The following is an 18,570-nucleotide window of genomic DNA, read 5'->3' as shown; positions in this document are numbered from 1 at the left end:
ATCCGGTGGATCTCCCCCCACCTCCATCCCCAGATAGATGAGGGTCTGCTCCCTCTGAGCCAGAGTCCGGGCTCCAGCTCCAGCTTTCCAAAATGGCGGGCAGCCTTTGCGTGGAATGTCATTAAGTCAGTTCTGTTCTCTCATTATTCCCGAACTTCTTGTCATTTATCCACCATGTGCCTGAGGGTCCCAGTTCATAGACATCAGTGTCATTTCCTCTGGCGGGGGGAGGCAGGAGGGCGACCTCGCCGTGAGATGCCCGTCTTTTCTGTCCAATCCAGACTCGAGAGAGAGCTCTTCCCTCAAGGCCGTGGAAGAGATCTTGGTGGAGACCATCGCCCTCTGCCAGAGGAATTCACAGAGTCTGAACCAGCCCCAGCGAGAGGTGAGCGGAGGCTTTCCAGGTTTGGAGAGGGGAATTAATTCTTTTTACATTGCCCTCCCAGCCGCCTGAGTCTAATTAAATTGGATTTTAATCACTGTTGAGTGCTCCCAGGAGGAAGGGAGGCCTGACATTATTACCCGGAGTGCTCGGCCTCCTTGTTCTTGCAGAAGCCTTCTGTCCTCCATGCTGACGGAGGAAGCAAACCCCCTCACCCTGGGCCGCCTGTCTCGGTTTCCATCCAGGGAGAGCACAGAGATGTCAGTGCCCGGGGCGGAATGGCAGTGAGGCCATCCCGAGGATTTGTGGGAGCCTTGGCTCAGGCAGGGCTTCCCAGGAGGAAATGGGGGTAAAGAAGCGCCTCCCGTGTGGGCATGGCAGAAGAAGCGCAGCTCGGCCAGGGACAAGGAGGCGTTTCCCATGCAGCTGCGTGTTGGAGGCTTGGTGCAGCCCTGCCAGGGGCTTAGTTGCAGGGGCCCCCCACCCCCATCAAAAAGCAACTGAAAGCTCTTGGCCTTGGCCCAGGGCCCCCCAAAGCCAGAGACGCTGACTCTGGCCCGGACCATAGTTAGCAGTGGGGATGGCGGCCATCTGGTCTCCACACTATCTCCTTCTCTCCTCACCTCAACCCTGCATTGTCAGCCCCGTTTTACAATTGAGGAAACTGAGATAACAGAGGTCACTCAGCCCAGAGTCACACAGCTATTGTCCAAAGTGGGATTTGAACTCGGGTCTTGTGCAACTCTGCTGCGGCCCTCTGCCCCCCCCCCCCCCCAGCTGCCCAGGGACGAAAGGAAAGCAGATTTCCTGACAGACCTCCCCGGGAAGGGTGACCACTTCTTGGCTGTGTTTGTGCCAAGGTGGTAAATGGGGGAAAGCCTGTGGCCCGAGGCGTTTGTGGAATGGGCGCCAGGGCTGAAAGCTATTTTCTGTCCAACGTTCAGCCAGACACCAGGACAAGCCAGAGCAAAAAGGCTCCCCAGCCCCCCAGAGAGACACTGCAGGCTGGGCCATTTCCCTCCCCGACTCATTTTACAGACGAGGAAACTGAGGCACAGCCAGGAAGTGTCAGGCCAGATTTGATCTCAGCTCCCAGAGTTAGTCTTCCTGACTCTGGGCTCGGCACTATGCACCAAGCTGCCCACCTGGGCCTCCCAGAAAGCTTGGCCACAATGCCCTGCCCTTTGTTAAGTAAGCTTAGCAGGAAATAAACTTAATTACAAGGCCGTAAAGAAAACCTTAGATCCTCATCCTTTTTCTTCATTTCTACAAAATTTAGGGATTCAAAGTCTTAAAAATAAATGGAAGCTCATTGTCCAGGACAATTCCTGATTCACGAGCAACTGTTTGGAAAGGTGGAGTGATTGAAGAGCTGGAAGGGACTCTGGGCCTGGGGATTCTGGGAGGCAGTGGCTCACTGAGCAGCCGGTCAAAGAGGGCTTAAACCCATCCAGGCTGCCCAGTGATTCCTCCCTCCCTCCCTCAACGCCTTTTAATGGGATGTTCTTTTATCCCTGTGTTATCTTTCAAAGTCACGAAGGCCACTGACAATGGGTTTGACCTGGCTCCCCGGAAGAGGAAGTAAATACAAATGGCTTTTATTTAGTTATTTAGTACTTTTTTTTTTTTTTTTTTTTTTTTTTTAAATTTCCTGGTTAACACAGGAATGATATAACGCCCTTTGAAAAAACTAAAATGGATTTTTGGAAACTTCTCCGAGAACAGAGGAAGTCCCATTGTTTTAGTCTTCCTCCTCCTCAGCTTTCTCTGCCCTTCCCTACATCCACCCAGCTTCTCTTCCGCCCATCTTGGCTCGCTAGCCGGTGACTGGAAGCTGCCCGAGCGCCCGAAGCAGGGCGCGCTGAGCAAGAGATGCCCCCCCCCCGGGCTATGCAGGCAGCTGCCTCCCCCTGCAGCGGTCCTCCATGAGCCTCCCATGCTTGTTCTCAGCCTGCTGGGAGTAGGGGTCCCTTCTACAGCAAGGGAGGCCGCCCTGAGCGTCCCCTCCTCTGTGCTTGTGCTTCCACTTCAGCTGCGCCAGAGCCCACCAAGAGGTGTCCATGGCTTCTTGTTCCTCCACATCTGGGGCTTGGGTGGGTCTGAGTGAAAGCAAGAACTCTCACCCTTAGAAACGTCCCTCGGGTTTCATCCCGCCGGCTTTCAGGTTCTTTAACCCCAAAAGGTGAAGCGATCAGATGGTGGCTTCTTTTTAATGTCTCGTTTGATGATAGATTCTATAATCTAGATGCTATATAATACAAACATAACATAACATGATATAAGCCATGAGGTGGCCGTGCGTTTGCTAGCTGGGTTTGTTAGGAAAACAACCCTGTGACCCTGGGATGTCTCTTTTTCGGAGTTTTCGGGGTGATCGTGATCCTCCTGCTGAGCAGCACGGGCTTCACTGCCCCCCTTGGGGTTCTCTTGCAGGCGCTCTGGTTTCCCCTCTTGGAGGCAATGATGGCCCCTCAGAAGCTGTCCAGCTCCTGCGCTCCCCCTCGCCTGGCAGAACGTAAGTGTGGGGGCCCCCGCCGTGGTTTGGGCCCAGCTCCCCCCGTTGTCTGCCCCCGTTTGCCCGTGGCTGGGCAGCATTGTCTCTCCCTGAGCTACGTCCATGTCCGGCCCCGGAGAGGAGCCGACTTCTCCAGTTAGTGGGAAGCTGCCAGTCCCTGTGCTGATGGGCCTTCTCTGTTCCTTGCAGCCTTGAAGTCTCTAACCATGCAGGTGCTGAACAGCATGGCAGCCTTCATCGCTCTGCCGTCCATCTTGCAGCGAATCCTGCAGGTGAGCACCGGGGAAGCCCCCAAAATCCCAAGGCCAGCCAAAAGCGGCCCACACCCAGAGGGTCCAGGGACCTGACGTTGGGGGGGGGAGGTTGAGAGAGTCATGGGGTCCCCATGTTGGCAGATCTGTGCCATTTGGAGGCAGATGTGATAGGAGAAGCCAAAGCCCGTGGGGAAGGAGGCTGCACTTGGAAAGGTGCCTTTCCTCCGGGGTCAGGGAGAGGCAGGGCTGGGGCTCCCGGAGGTGAGAAGGGAGGCAGAGGCTGGGGAGAGGGACAGGGGAAGGAACTTAGGATGGCCGCAGGCAATGCCCCGGCCAGCCTCAGAGGGGGGTGGGCCAGAGAATCAACAGGAGAGGACGGAATGGCCCTCCCTGGGGAGGGAACCAAAGGGGGACAAAGTCTAGCATGTTCCCTGGAGTTCTATGGTGCTGAGTGGTAGATGGGGGCAGGCTGAGGGCCTGGCTCAGCAGGAGGTCAGAGGGACAGCAGAATCCTGATGGCACAGGAGGTCACTGGCCTGGATTTGGTCTTCACTCAGCAGTTCAGCCCTGAGACCCTCGGCCCTGGCTCAGCGGCCTGGAGAGAGCTGGGAGCCTGGCTCCCCTGTGAGGCGGGCACCAAACACCAGAAGCTTGGGCAGAGCCCCAGGGGCAGAGCCGGACCTTGAAAGTCACAAAATGGGGGGAAGGGGGAGAAGAAAGGAAGAAGAGGAGTGAGAATCAGAAAAGAACCTCGACCATCGGAAACTGCCACGGTGGCAGGGAGACAAGACGCCAACGCAGGCAGACAGAATGGCCACGGGAAACCTCAGGGGGTGTGAACGGGCCTCCAGCCCAAAGAGGCTCCTTGGGAGCACTCGCGAAGGACTTAAAGGGCAAATAAGGGAAAGACTGGGGAAAGAAACCAGAGAAATGCAAGGGGGAGTCGTCAGCTTGGAAAGGGAAGGACAGGAAGGAAGAAAACCATCCCCCAAAAAGACAATTGGCCAAAGGCAAAAAAAAAAAAAAATCCACCCAAGAAATCAGCACCTTGAAAAGTAGAATCATCAAATGGAAAAAGTTGGATTTCGGTCCTTCATCACCACGTCTGACTCTCTGTCCCCTTGTGGGCCTCTCGGCAGAGACCTGTTCAGGGTCACACAGCTACAATGTGCCTGAGGCTGGATTTGAATTCAGGCCTTCAGACTCCACGCCCGGCTCCAGCAAGCCAGCTGCCCGGCTTTGGCAAGATCCTCTCCATAGGCCCTTTGTGTGCGGGAGCTTCTGGAGGACCCCTGGGATCCTCTCTGCCGTCTTAGGGCAAGACTCGGTGTCCACTGAGCTGGAAACCATCCATAATTGATCTGCTGCCCCAGCAGGAGGCACTTTTCCTGATGTTGCCTTTGAATTATGTATGCAGGAGTGGAACAGCCTGACGGAGAAAGAACGAGCCACTTCCCACGATTCCCAGAGTTAGCCTTGGAGACACTCTTTTCTGCAAGCCCCAAGTGCAGGCTGTGTCAAGGATTCCTGGTTTCCCAGATTCCGGCCTATGGCCGAGGCTTTGCCAGAAGGCCAGAGTTCTTTGTACAGGCATTAAGGGGGCACATGATCCCCCGAAGGAGGGGGCTTCTCTAGAGTGGGGACCGAGACTTGACCTGGAGAAGCTGGGGAGCTTGTCGCCAACACCCCACACCTCCCCCCCAACCACGTTCTCTTTTGGGCGAGCTTCCCAGCTCTCCCTTCTATACCAGCTGGGCAGGACAGGTCCTAGATCCTCCCCTCACCAGGCACAGGGTCACCTCCCAGCTGTGGCAGGTCACCCCGGGGTGGGGGGCCAGTAACCATAGATAGTCACTGATAACTTTTGTTTTTCTGTCCCCACATTTCCCAGTATCCTCCCCCTCTCCTTCCCGGAGAACCATCCCTTATAACCATGAGCAAAAAGTTGAAGGAAAAAAATTCAGCAAAAGTACCCAGCATCTTAAAAACAAAAAAACTGAGCGACCTAGGCAGGGTCCTGCACCCATAGGCCCCCCACCCTACCCCCACCTCTGCAGGAAAGGGGGTCTCCATTGGCCCTTCTCTGTGGGTGAAGTTTGAGAAAGCCACCCACCTTGGCAAGGAGCCAGAGACCCCGGGAAGAGGTGGAGGCTTTTTCTCAGACACGATCAGTCCATTCTGACTGGCTCCGTCTGTTACAAGGGAGTCCTTCCTTTGGGCTTCAGGGAGGCAGCGGGAACTCTCAATATAGCTTCAAGTAGCATTAAAAAAAACCCAGAAAGGTTGTCCCTGGGGGGGAAATCTCATGTGGCCCGCAGAAGGTGAGAGGAAGGATGGACCGACAAGAGAAGAATTCCCAGAATCTTGTTCTTTCTTTCTTACCAAGTAACATGTTTTGGGTTTGGTTTTTGTTTCTTTGTTCTGCAAGGAATTCAGTAAGTGACTTGGCCGGGGTCACATGGTAGCAGGTATCAAGTGTGTGCGACTTTGAACACGGGACAGTATCCGCTGGGCCTCCCACAGCCCCAAAACTTGCCTTTTTCATAGTTTTTGAGAATATGCAAACTCACTTTGCTTCCCTTTTTGGACACTTTTTCTGCAGGATCCAGTTTATGGAAGAGGAAAACTTGGCGAGATCCAAGGACTGATCCTGGGAATGCTGGACACCTTTAACTACGAACAAGTAACGTTCCCCTTTTCTGACTTTCCGTGCCCCTCCCATGCTAGAAACAGACCTCAAATGCCTGGGTGTTTTAAGGAGAGCTGCCCCTGGGGGCTTGTCATGTAGGATGAAAAGGAGTAGGGGGGTCATTCTCGTTAATCTGCCAGGCTCTGCTTTTTCACGTTGTTTACATGTATTACGTGGCCTAAAGATGCCCAGTCAGCCCAAGTAAAAGTGAAGTTTGCTGAGTGTGCTCCCTTCTCAGCCCGTGTGGTGCTCCCTTCTCAGCCCGTGTGGTGAGCCCGGTGCCTGGCACGGTGGGCAGACTGAATGGGCGGCCGAGCCGTGGTTTCAGATCCCTAGTGAAGGAGACAGAGATGTTCTCCATTTAAGAAGTTAGAATTACATCTTCTCAGGAATTAAAGACGAACCGAGCTGGCGCTCTGGAAGGTCAGCTTTGGTCATTGCAGTGACCCCTCACTCGGGTCTTAGGTCAGGTTCTCAGGAAGCCCAGACTGGGCAGCTCTGTCTGGCCTGAAGTAAAGAACTATTTTAAGTGACTGGATCCAAGACTTTGCTAATGCCCTCTGGCAATGAGAGCCAGCGCCTTAGGGAGTTTCTTGGGCAATGGTGGCGGTGCCCCGGGCACTTTACTGAGCAAAGGTGATGCTGCCCTGGGCATTTAGTGGGCAATGGTGCCAATGCCCTGGGCATTTTTGTTGGTACGGTAGCAGTGTCCTGGACAAGTTAATAAGCAATGGAGGCAGTACTTTAGGGAATTTCTTGAGCAACATTTAGTTGGGCACTTTAGTAGGCAATAGTGGCAGTGCCCTAGCCACTTTAATGGGCAATGGTGGCAGTGCCCCTGGCACTTTAGATATCTCATTTACCTAAGACCTAAAAAAGGAGAAGCCCCCAGGCTTCTCAGAGGCTGTTCTCTAAGACCCCAAGCTGCCAAATAGGCCTTGGTGGAGTGAGTAACTCAGAACAATGAAATCACCAGCTGGTGTCCCCCTCCCCCCAAAAAAATTAGTCCCTCAGTTCCCCCATTTCTTGTTCAGTCTTTTCAGGCGGGTCCAACTCCTTGTGACCCCATTTGTGGCTCTCTTGGCAAAGATGCTAGAGCGGTATTGGCCATTTTTTTCTTCAGCTATTTTACAAATGAGGAAACTGAGGCAGACAGCTTTGAGTGACTTGTCCAGGTCACCACACGAGAGGCAGGAGGGTGAGGGGTCCAGGATCATGCTGGGGTACTGATAAATGGGGGACCCCTAACAAAAATGGAGAGTTTGGAAGAGGAGTCAGTTTGGGGGGAAGATAATGTTCTGATGTGTGATATTGAGGGCTTGTTATGGCCTGTGGGCAGTGGGTGACCCAAGCCTGCCAGGGAGAAAGTAGAGCTGGGGTTCATAGGGGTCCTTAACCCCCAAGCATCAGTCCTTAACCCACTAGTATAAAGTATACACAAGTGGGGGGCAGGGGCAGCCACATGGAGAACCCATGGGAACACTAGGGTACCTGTGGGGGTGAGTTGAGGCACTTCCTGGCCCGGGTCCAGGTGAGGCAGGCTCAGTCAGCCCCTGAGAACAAGGAGGGGGATGTGCTTGACGGCACCTTCTTCTGAAGGTCCTTTAGGATGGTGATGGAGCCGGGCAGCCTTCTGGACCATGATCGTTGTTATGCCTACTGTCTCCTTCCTTGTCCACTGTGGCCTGGCCCTCGCCGGGCCGGCCGCTCACCCTCTTCCCAGCTTGTGGGGAAGAAGGGGCTGGCCCCTCGTCTGCTCCGTTCGGTGAGCCGATCTTCCTTGTCCTTCCCAGACTCTCCTGGAGACCACCACCAGCCTCCTCAACCACGACCTGCACTGGTCCCTCTGTAACCTGCGGGCATCGGTCACCAGGGGGCTGAACCCAAAGCAGGATTACTGCTGCATCTGCCTGCAGCAGTACCGGCGGCGCCAGGAGGTGGCCGACGACATCGTCGTCTTCAGGTATGCCCCGGGCTGGCGGGCAGCAGACCCTACCCCAAGGGGCACGCGGGCTCCCCCAACAGGCCTGGACCCCAGGAGGCCGAGCCGAGGGCCTGCCCCGAGACCGCATTTGCCTTGACCTGGCTTGGGGCCCGTTGTCTCGGCCTCCGGCCTTGAGGGATGCAGGGGGGAGTCAGGTCGGGGGCTTCGCAGGGCAGGGTCCAAAGTGGCCGACCAGTGCCTCCATCTTGCAGCTGCGGCCATCTCTACCACTCCTTGTGCCTGCTGAACAAAGAGTGTGCCGTGGGCACGGGGAACCAGGCCCGCTGGACGTGCTACAGATGCAATTCAAGCAACAAGGCAGGGAAGCTCAGCGAAAAGGCATCTGAAGTGAAGAAGGGGCAGCTTGCCCAGGCCCAGGTAAGAGCCCCCACCACGGAGGCCCATGAGGGGCCGTGAGGGGGCCATAGAGGCCAGAGTCCAGCTGCTTCCTGGGCCGGGGGATGGGATCTGAGGCCCAGAGACTCATGGGGAGCCCTCAGCTGCCAGATGTGGCCGACCCCCCAGGGGACATGCCCTGGTCAGTCATCACGGCCAGGGTCACCACCTTTGCACACACAAGTCCTCCCTGGCCTGGACCTGAGCTCCTGCTCTCTCTCCTTCCCCTTGCCCTCCCTCCTATTGACCCTGCCCTGGTCACCCAGCTTCCCCTGAGGCCCTGGGCCACAGGCTCCTCTGGCCGATCCTGCAGCAGCAAGTGGGCCCCAAACCCAACACTTGCACTGCGGCCTGTGGACCCCGAACTCTGGGCCTGAAGCCAGGGGGCAGAAGCTGCCAGGAGCTTGTCTTCTCCTGGGGCCTGTGGGGCCACTCCCTCCATCCCCCTCCCTCGGCCCCCCCTCTGCTCTCATCTACTGCTCTCAGCAGGAGCAGGCCATGGGCGAGGGCCCTCCGGCAGGATGGTTTCCCCCGGGGATGGGGCCCAGGCTCCCAAACACACCCAGGTGGGCAGGCCCGGCCGGCAGCTGGCAGCACAGGCCCAGCCCCGTTCAGCCACCCCGGCTCCTTCACTGCGGCCTGGTGCTCCATTTACCAGCTGGCGCTCACAGCGCTCCTCCCAGACCCAGCCCAACAGTTATCCGGTCAGCCAGGCCATCTGTGACCCTTCCACTGCCCGGGGCTGGGACGAGGTCACAGCAGTGACAGGGCTGGGATATGGGTGCCCAGCGCCCAGCGGACATTCTGCCTTTGTCACGTGCGTCGAATTCATCGTCATAGTGAGGACGGACACTGGCAGGGTGTTCTATGCAGCCATCACACACAGGGTTTCCTTTGATCCTCCCGCTCCCCCAGCTAAGTGTTCCCCCTCTTCCTAATAGCAGCAAATTGCTGGCCTTGTTGGCTCTCCCTTTAAGGAGAAATCCGTTCTCCGCATGAGAATCAAGCAAATCGATGGCCCACGCACAGCACCGAGTGCCAGAAGCAGCCCCCCCACTCCATCTCTGCCCTTTGGCAAAGTGAGCAAGCCAAGCATCTTGCTCAAACTATGGGACTTTGCTGAGGAGGAGGCTGCCCGCGCGACCCGGGACGCCCCTGCTGACGCTGAATGCAGGCATTAAGCAGCCACGTCTCCTCAGCATCTGGCAGATCCGCTCTGGCAGTCCCGAGAGCGCCGTCTGGCAGCCCCCTCCCCCAGAGACGGTGGGAGAGAGCGTGTAAGAGAAAAACTAAGGGAAGGGATCCCCCCATCCCAACAGGGAAGTCCGGTTTGCTTTTCCCATTTGTACCCAAGTTTTCCAATGGAAAAAAAAATCCCCATTTTTCTTCATGGATATATTTTGAAAATTTTATTCATTAGCAACGATTTAGCTCCTCAAAGTGATTATTTATTCAGTAGATGATATTTTATTTATATTCAGCAGTCATCATTTTCTGTTAGCGAGCCGTAGAACATCGCTCGTTTGTTTGTTTTTTTTATTTCCTGTTCTGGCTAATTTATGGTTTTATCTTCTGTGTATGTAGCCAAGTAGGAAGGCTGGTGCGGTGCCTGTTTGGGGGGATCTTTCTGCTTTAATAATAGATCCTCCCCATTATAAATACATTAGCTGGGACAGTCAATGGGGAGAAGCGAGATTTCGGTGCTGGAACCAGTAAAATTTCGTTTTCAGAAGTGCAGAGCCCCTTCCCTTGGCTCTGTCTGCAGGTTCCAAAGGGCAGAGGCTGATGCTTCTTAGCCACAGAAGGGAAAGGGCCCCTTTCTGGGCCCTCTGTCCTGCCCGGAGGCAGCCTGGTAGCAATGCACGGGGATTAGGGCACAGGTTGGTGGTGAAGAGGAGGCCCAGGCAGCCGCCCCGCTGAGCCCAGGTTCTGGTCCTGCCCGGGAGAGGAAGGCACAGAATCCCTCCGGCGCCTGCGCTCCTGGAAAGGGGGCTGAGACATGCCATCCATCTCACCCTGAGCACGCAGGAAGTGCCCGGTGCTTCTTTGGGCCGTTCTTTAGTGAGTTCCAGGCTCGAGGCTCTCTTACAAAGACTTGCCTTTGACCCAATAAGATGCCCGGGACCTGGGCCGGCCTCGGCTTGAAGTCAGAGTGGAGGCTGGGCGCTGCCCTCCCCACAGCGCTGCCCTCCCCATGGCACTGCCCTCCCCACAGTGCCCCAGGACTCCTTACTGGCCTCTCGGCTCAGACCGCGTGGGGACGGCAAGCTGGGACCAAGCTGAAAGGCAGAGCCGGGAGTGAGGCTGGTGGCCTGGCAGAGTTCTGGGTTCAAACCCCCTGCGGGCACTTACTACCTTGCAATCTCCATGCACCTCCTCCTTTTCTCCGGCTGTAAAAGGCAGGGGTGGGGCGGGAAGCCCCTTCCAGCCAGAGCTTCAGTTCCTGCCCAGAGAGGGATGGACTCCAGCCAGAAGGACACAGGATTTCCGGCTGTGGCCGTGCCCAGAGTGGCTTGTCACTCTGAGTCCTTGCTGGGCTTTTTGCCACCTCTACCCCCTCCCCCATAGGGAAGAGGGAAAGAAAATGGATCTCAGTGGAGAGAATTTGTCTTAGTGACCCCAAGCTTCTTCCTGCAACAAAGGCCCATCTTCTAACTCTGCTGCTCTTTTGATGATTTTTGTGTGACAAAGAGTCACAGAATCTCTTGGTCTCTGAGGAACAAAAGTGGAATATCAGCCGAAGGGCTGCAGGAGGAACGCAGCAGGCATAGTGAGCAGCTGTGCCACCAGCCACAAGGCCCTGGGAGGCTATGGCAGAGAGGGCCCGGCTCAGGGACAGGTGGGCGAGAGGAGGAGGTGGGTCCCTGGCCACGGGGCAAGGAGGAGGCGGGTCCCCGGCCGTGGGAGGCCCCACTCTGTGCTAAAAGCCACCCCTCCCTCAAGGCGCTTACAGTCTAGTGCCAAATACATGCAACAAGTTCTAGGCAAGATAAAGCAGAAATACTGGATGGTCATTAGTGAGGATCAATTGGGATAAGATTGCAAAGCGGTCAGCTCGGTCCCTGGCCACTCGGCTCTCGCCGCCATGATTATCTGGAGGTGTTTCCTGGAGGAATCCCAGCAAATGTAAATCGGGTTCTTTGGGGAGGCCCGAGGCCCCGGCCTGCTCGAGTCTCCAGCACAGCCCCCTCGGGACGGTTCCCTGGGACCTCTGTCGTCCGGCCGCGTGTCCATCTCGAGACTGTCAGTTTGGAGGCACCTGCCAAGAGATGCGGAGCTCCCTCTGCCACCTGGAGACCCTGAGCCCTCAGGGACAGTCTGGGCAGGTGGGAGTTTGAGTCCTGGGTTCCAGGTGGCATGCTAAAAACTAAATAACGACCATTATTCTTAAAATTCAGTAGAGTCCAAAGGTGCTGGATGTGAATAATGAGTAGCCTTCCAAGCAGAGCCTGTAAGGGGACGACGAGGGCAGGGGCCGGGGGCTGGTGTCACTGCCTGGTTCCCGGCCCGACTCTGCCTGCGGAACTTTGGGCCCCTCATTTCTTCTCTAAGACCTGGAGTGAGGGAGGGAGTTCTCCCATCTGCCTCTCTGTGCAAACTCAGCATTTCCGGACAAAACCACGCCCTGCCTTCCCCACAGACCCCGCTGGAGCCTGAATGTCCCCAGGGTGGCCCCCGCCTGGCCCCACGCAGGACCTCGTGGTGCGAGGGAGCCTTTCTGACCTCCTGCCCGCCAGCCCCCTCCCCCCATCGTTTCTGTGGACGGCACACAGGCTCCATCTTGACCTCTGTGCCCACGACCCCGCTCCCTTTGTCTTCCCGTCCCTCCCCGGTGCCCAGTGTGTCGTATCCGCTTACTCAGCATTTGTAGAAATGGATTGGGTTGAATGAATATTGAGGTCATAAGCGAGTTCCTGGGTGACATAGATAACTGTTCTATTCAGAATGAGCCCCTCAGCTGGGACCGACACTGGATGTCCCGGATGGAGTCCGGGGGGGACAGGGCTTCCTGCGAGAAGCGCATCTGACGGAAGAACCGGGTCCAGCAAGAGTCTGCACCAAACACATGAAGAAGCACGATGTACGCCCCCCCCACCCCGCCCTTCCTCTCTGGGCCGTGGACGTGGCTCTCACCCCCCTGGGCAGAATAAGACGGAACAGACGCCTTTGAGGGATGGCAGAGGGACCCCCCCACCTGCCCCTCCTGAAACACCAGCCTTCTCCCAGTAATGCTTCATGGCCACACGACGGAGCTTCCAGAGGGGGACTGGAGAGACACAGGCCGGGACGGCTCGGCGCTCAGGAAGCCCGCCCTCTGTGCCAGCCGCCAGGCCGGCCCAGCCAGCCAAGGGCCCAGCACTCGGCCAGCTGCCCTCCCATGGAGGCCGGGTGGGGGGCGACGGGCCGTCTCCTGTCGGAGAGCCGAGCCGGAGAGCGGGATTCCCCAGGGCTAATTCTTCTCAGAGCAGGGAGAGCCACAGGGGAGGTAGCGGGCCCAAGCTTGGGTTTCCTGGGACCCGAGCCCGGCATGGCTGTGTCTGCAGCTGAAGAAAATGGCCTCCTGCAAACAAAGACCTTGGTCACTGCAACTGTTGCCAAACCATTTCCCTTCCCTTCTCCCATCCTGGATTTGTGAGATTTATCTTTTTAATTTAAATGCCAGATGTTTATATTTATCCCTGTGAAATGTCTGTTTTTTTTTTCATCTGGGCCCAGCTCTCTGTCCTGACAAGGTCATTTTTAATCCTGATTTCAGCAAACATGTGCTGGGCTCCTGCCCCTCACCAGGCCCTGGAGCCACAAAGAGAGAACTAAGTCTGTCTCACTGATCAAGAGCTTCCATTGTCCTGGAGGGCCACAGGCTGTGAAGAGGCAGGCGGATCTAGGCCGTAGTCTAAGAGTGAGGGGGCCAGGGCGGCCCTGCAGGAAGCAGAGCTTGGCCAGGAGCCTGGAACAGGAGGAGCCGACGCGGGCCGGGTGTTGGGGGCAGCGTGTGCTGGAGCAGAGTCAGGAAATGGGTCCGAAAGGGGCTTTTAGGAAGTGCTAGATGCAGCCGCTGGCACCCAGTAGGCTCGGGTCTATTGGAGTGGATCGATCACAAGAGCTGACAGTTAGACAGAGCTTTGGTTTACTAAGAGCTACTCATAGAGTCCCTTCCTTGGTCCTCACATTGTTCTTATGCCCATTTTCCAGATGAGGGAGCTAAGGTTGAAAAACCTGGTAAGAACCTGAAGCATCACTGGACAATAGGGAGTCACGGAAGATCGTAGAGTATGGGCTTGGAGAAGGAGGGGAATCTGTTGTAGAAATATCCATTTCTACAAGAGCTGGGAAGGCAGATCAGAGAGGCTGATTAGGAGGTGATTGAGGAAGATACTATGGAAGGGAGAGCAGCGGCAGAACTGAGTTTTTCCCTCTGTGATGTGGCTTTTCCTTTTAGTGCAATGTTCTCTGAGAATTGGTGAGCATCTTCTGGGCCCCTCTGGCAGCCCATGATCAGATTATGCTAAGGATGGTAATGGCCAGCGTCAGTCCCAGAGAAGAGAAGAGAGGTGCTCCCCCGCTCTGGATGGGGCAGCAGCCACAGGCCCCAGACATCGGGGCACTGTCGAACGTGCGCCCCCCCGCCCCCGGGTGGGAAAGTGGGTCTGTCTGGAAAGGGGCTGATGGGAAAGCCGCCCCCACATGTGGAGATTACGTCTTCCTTGTGGCCAGGCCCGCTCAGCCCCCAGCTCCTCCCCTGAATCCTTTGGAGTCCTATGCTCCTGGGTTTGCTCTTTCGTTGGTGTATCTGGGCTCTGGAGCTCTGCCATCCCCCCCAGAACACATGGAGGATGCGAGGAAGGTCCGTCCCCTTTCAGTCACTCCTGTTCTCCCTGGATTCCTGGAATTTTAGTCACAGAAAGCTGAAGTAACCAAAAATGTGCTTGGTTTTCACAGGTGAAAATGTCTCCTTCCTGTCCATCGCCCCGAGGAGATGCTGCTGCGAAGAAGGTAGGCTCCCTCCTCATGGCCCCTCCCCATGGCCCCTCCCTGTTCACAGGCTTGGCTCCCCCGGGAAATCCTGTGTCAGGCCATCGCTGAGGCCTCAGCAGGCGGAGGCTTCCCCAGGCGCCTTTGCCCTCCTCAGAAGACAGGGCCGAGTGTGTTGGGGCGATGGCCTCCTCTGGGTGTCCTGCCAGGCCCCTGTGGCGGCGTTTACAGAAACGGCCCAGAGTGGGACTTGCCTCCCCCAGCCTAGACGTCTGCAGGGGGCTCCCCTGTGTCACGGGGCCCCCCCAGACCTCACCACCTCATGTCGCTGCCCCTCACCCTCTGGCTGGGCCGCCTCTGTCCTGGCCTGGGTGTCCGTGTTAGGGTCCTGTGGGACCGGCGGCCTCAGGATGCTGTGTCCGGGCTGCAAGAGGGCCGGCCCCTCCCACTGCCCCCACCTGCCCTCTGCCTTCGTGATATTTCCTCCCCAGTTTCATGCTTCCCTGAGACAGATGCCTGTTGCTTGTTTGCCTTGGAGGCGCCGTGCCCGGGGCCAGGGCAAACTTAAAAACAAAATGTGGCCTGTCCTTGGGGAACTTACGTTGGGAGTGGGGGGGGGGGTACAGTATGTGTGCAGAAAAGTAGAATCAAAGCAGTTCCTAAAGAAAAATTCATCAGTGGGAGCGGGTCAGGCTCCCAGGAGAGCCAGGAGAGATCGGGGTGACTGTGGCCAAAGCAGGTGGGAGGTCAGGGACCGGCACAAGTGGCTGGGGAAGGGCACTGAAAGGGGGGAGAAGGGAAATCGGGATGGCCGGGGAAGGGAAGGCTGGAGAAGGGCACAAGGAGGGTGGCAGAGCCTTAGGAAGCCATTGCAGTCACTTCCATGAGATGTGATTCCCATCGGCCTTAGGCTTGGGGGCCTGGGAGCAGAAGGAAAGGGTGCGTGCGAGACTGGGGGCAGAGGCAGGATCGGCGAGACCTAGCAACTGATGGGATATGGAGCGGGGAGGAAAGAGAAGGAGAGAGTGAGAGGGGAAGGGGGGGGGGGGGAAGGACAAGGAGGGAGGGAAGGAGGAGGAAAGAGAATAAGCAAAAGAGGCAGAGACAGAGAATGAGAGGGGAAGGTCAGTAAGGATTCCATGACTGGGATGTTGAAGAGGGGATAAAGGGGGGATTATAGATTGAATTCCAGGCTTTTGAGTTTGAAAGCCTGTGAGAAAAGAAAGCTCCGGCAGCGGTGCCTCCAGGGAAAGCAGGACCAAGGGCGGGGGGGTGGGGGTGGAGGGGGGGTTCCCAGGTTGGGGGAGCCGGGCCGTGTTTCTGAGACCGCAAGGAGCCTCCATGAGTAAGGAGAGGCTGAGGAGAGAGGAAAGATGGGGTGAGCGCGCTGCTCTCTTGGAGAAGGGCTCAGAAGCCCCCAGGGCCCCTTCTCAAAGACAAAGCAGAGGAGGAAAGGATGGGGACGAGGGAGCAGAGGGAGCTCGTGGCAGGCGGCCTGCTTCTCCCCATGGTAGGAGGTGAGGGCATGTGTAGGAGGCCTGAGGAGAGCTTTGGAATGATGGTGCAGAGAGGCCTGAGAGAGGCAGCGGGGGGAGGACAAAGGGGTTGACAAGGCTGGGGCCCTTTCACTATCTGGTACCAGACATTGGTAGGGACTCCAGGTGGTGTGACTTCCTCCAGCAAGGTACAAGGGCAGGGGCAGGAGCAGGGGCAGGAACAGAAACAGGAGCACGGGCAGAGGCAGGGCAGGGGCAGGGGCAGAGGCAGGGGTAGGGGCAGGAGCAGGAGCAGCAGCAGGGGCAAAGGCAGGGGCAATCCCCATTTATTACAGGGCATCTCCCATGAGAACATGAGCTCCTAGCTAGAAGATGTAGAGGAACAAAAGGTCTAGAAGACTGAGGGAAATAATGGGGGAAAGGTGTAGGAAAGAAAGCACATCATAAATCAGCAGTCGTTAAAACCACTGATTCGGAAATACAGAAGCCGACCAGTAGAACAGACCAAAGAAAAATGAGAAATCGCTGGTCTCAGTAACCAGCATTTGATAAACCCCCAAACATAAACAGGTTTGGGAAGAATTACTGGGAAAGCAGGCTGGCAGAAAGTCAGCCGGGACGGGCATCTTGCCCCACGGGCTCTTTCTGAGCAGGGGCTGGCGGGCAAAGCCACGAGATCCTCCAGGGCCTCCTGGCTCGGTGTAGGCAGCTGGTACATCCCGCCCCTGGGCCAGGCCCTGCCTTTGGTGTCTGGAGGTCAGAGATCGTCTCTTATTCTTGTTTGTACCCCGACACTTAGCCCAGGGCCCGGCGTCTCCCGGGCACTTCGTGTTCATTAATTGGCTGACTGAGGAGGGAAGGCCGTGACTAGAGTAGTCCTAGGACTTCTTCCAGCCATGGAGCTAAGAGGAAGGAGAGTTCAGGGGTACCATGGCAGCCGCCCCCCCCCAGTGTTGGAGCTCCCTGTGCCAGCTCCAGTCTGCTCCTTCCTCCTAATCAGTCTCCTCTTCCAACGCAGCAGCCAGGCCCTCCCACCCCATCGGGGACAGCAGACACCCCCAATCCCAGAACTGGAGGACAACCTCCCATGCCCGCCCAGCAAGCCCACTTCATGTTCCTACTCCCTAGGTGACAGCTCCCTCAACTCAGTTTCTTCATCTATAAACTGGGCATAAAAATAGCTCCCACCTCGCCAGGCTGAGAAGCAGCTGAGACGGGTAGAGAAAGCATTTTGTGCCCCTTATAAACATCAGCAACGAGGAACAACAGCTCCTCGCTTGGGAGTTTTGGGTGCAGGTTTCAGAAAAGAAAGGACACAGTTGGAAACTGGAGGCAGCCCCCGTGGGGAGGGAATTAGTGGTGCTTTCAGACCAGCCCAGGAACACTTGCCTCCTAGCCTGGCGCCGCCTCCAGCGTCAAGGTTCTGCCAAAGCGGGCTCATCCCCCCCTCCCCTGACTCCCCGGCTTTGCCCTGTGCCTTGCCACACTGGCACACGTCTCCCCTCTCTCAGGCTGGCCAGATGCTCGCATCCCCCTCGAATATCTCTGTGCTCCTCCCCTTCCCTCTCCTCTCCACGGCACATAGTAGGTGCTCAGTAAATCTCGTCTCCAGCCATGCTCGGTGATCATGCAGACCCTTAGGGGGTGCCGCCAGCCTCAGTGGTACAGGTTAAGATGGTGTCACTCTGCGGGCCCATTTACAAAACCTGAAATTTTGTGTTGTATCTGACATTGTGTGTCTCTCCACACCCACAAGGACACAGCTAAACAACTGGCAAATGGACCCGCAGCTCCCGGTGCATTTTCTCCCTTGTTCTTTCTCCGATAATTGGCGTGTTTGGGGACTGCAGGTGCCCCCTCCTTGGCCCCTTTACAATCTCACCCCGTATCCGTGTTTAACAGAGAATTGTAGAACAGGAATAACAACTCGCTCGTTCTGTTGGCTAGCAGCAGGTTTCTCCTTCAAAGGCTCCGTGCCAAAAACGTGGTCCCTTTTCTCAGCCTTGGATACTGTCTCCACTGAGATTTTTCCAAAAGGAAAAAATAAAAGAACAAAACTAAATCATGTTGACAGAGAGAAGCAGCCTGTGTTCAAACTGATATTGGCTCCATGGAGATCAGAAGGACATTCTGAGGCGGAGACAGCTTTGGGTCGATTCTTGCTTCTGGTAAAACACCACTGCACCACACAGCCCCGCCCTCCCACGCCAGGCATCCGGTCTTACGGCCGGCGTATCCACAGAAAGGGTCAGCCTGAGCCCATTGCCCGAGCTGACCATCAACCATCAGAGGATGAGCATATTACTGCCCTTTGACCCAGAGACTGGACATTCCCCGGGGGCCCAAGGACACAAGACCAGGGCCATTAGACCCTCACGGCACCTTTTGTGGGAGCCGAGGAATCAAGTGGGTGCCCACCCGTCAGGCAATAGCTGCAAGGGTGTGGTTGGGGACGAATGGAATTGGATTAAAAGAAATAACTCCTGGGGAGGATTTGGGAGGAGATGGAAGTTCTCAGCCTCACTGTTCCTGCACTGATGTAACCACGAAGGGTGTCGTATATAACAGTAATATATCACTAATAGTAATGGCGGTGGCTTCCAAGCGGCCAAAGTGCTTTTCTCCACAACCCTCCATGACAGAGCTGTCACCGCAGCCCCACCTGACAGTGAGGAAGCTCAGAGGGCTCTCGGGAACTTGGGGTCACATGGCTGGTCATCGTCAGAAGTGGGATTGGAACCCAGGTGAAGGCTGAAGGCACGCCCCCGCCGTGCAGCCAGAGTGATCGAGCCGAGCTAAGAAGTCACGCTTTCCTCCCGCCCGGAGGACATTGAGAGCTTTGACTTTGTCTTTCCCGGCACAAGGGCAGGCTCTCTGGCTG

At 56.5% G+C, this 18,570-nt stretch overlaps 1 protein-coding gene across 3 annotated transcripts in view; it reads left to right on the top strand.

Annotated features, from left to right (window-relative positions):
* Nucleotides 1–18,570, top strand: part of VPS8 (VPS8 subunit of CORVET complex) — a 125,045-nt gene that overhangs the window by 86,540 nt on the left and 19,935 nt on the right. For all 3 annotated transcript variants that reach the window (XM_031968080.1, XM_031968082.1, XM_031968081.1), the window contains 7 exons: nucleotides 282–385; nucleotides 2,816–2,897; nucleotides 3,087–3,169; nucleotides 5,754–5,834; nucleotides 7,634–7,803; nucleotides 8,037–8,202; nucleotides 14,161–14,214. In XM_031968080.1, coding sequence (XP_031823940.1) covers nucleotides 282–385; nucleotides 2,816–2,897; nucleotides 3,087–3,169; nucleotides 5,754–5,834; nucleotides 7,634–7,803; nucleotides 8,037–8,202; nucleotides 14,161–14,214 — 740 coding nt within the window. The remainder of the gene's footprint in view (nucleotides 1–281; nucleotides 386–2,815; nucleotides 2,898–3,086; nucleotides 3,170–5,753; nucleotides 5,835–7,633; nucleotides 7,804–8,036; nucleotides 8,203–14,160; nucleotides 14,215–18,570) is intronic.

Source organism: Sarcophilus harrisii, chromosome 4 (genome assembly GCF_902635505.1).
Source record: "Sarcophilus harrisii chromosome 4, mSarHar1.11, whole genome shotgun sequence".
Lineage (NCBI taxonomy): Eukaryota > Metazoa > Chordata > Mammalia > Dasyuromorphia > Dasyuridae > Sarcophilus > Sarcophilus harrisii.
The sequence above is the reverse complement of the archived record's forward strand: the minus strand, read 5'-3'. Positions and strand labels throughout refer to the sequence as shown.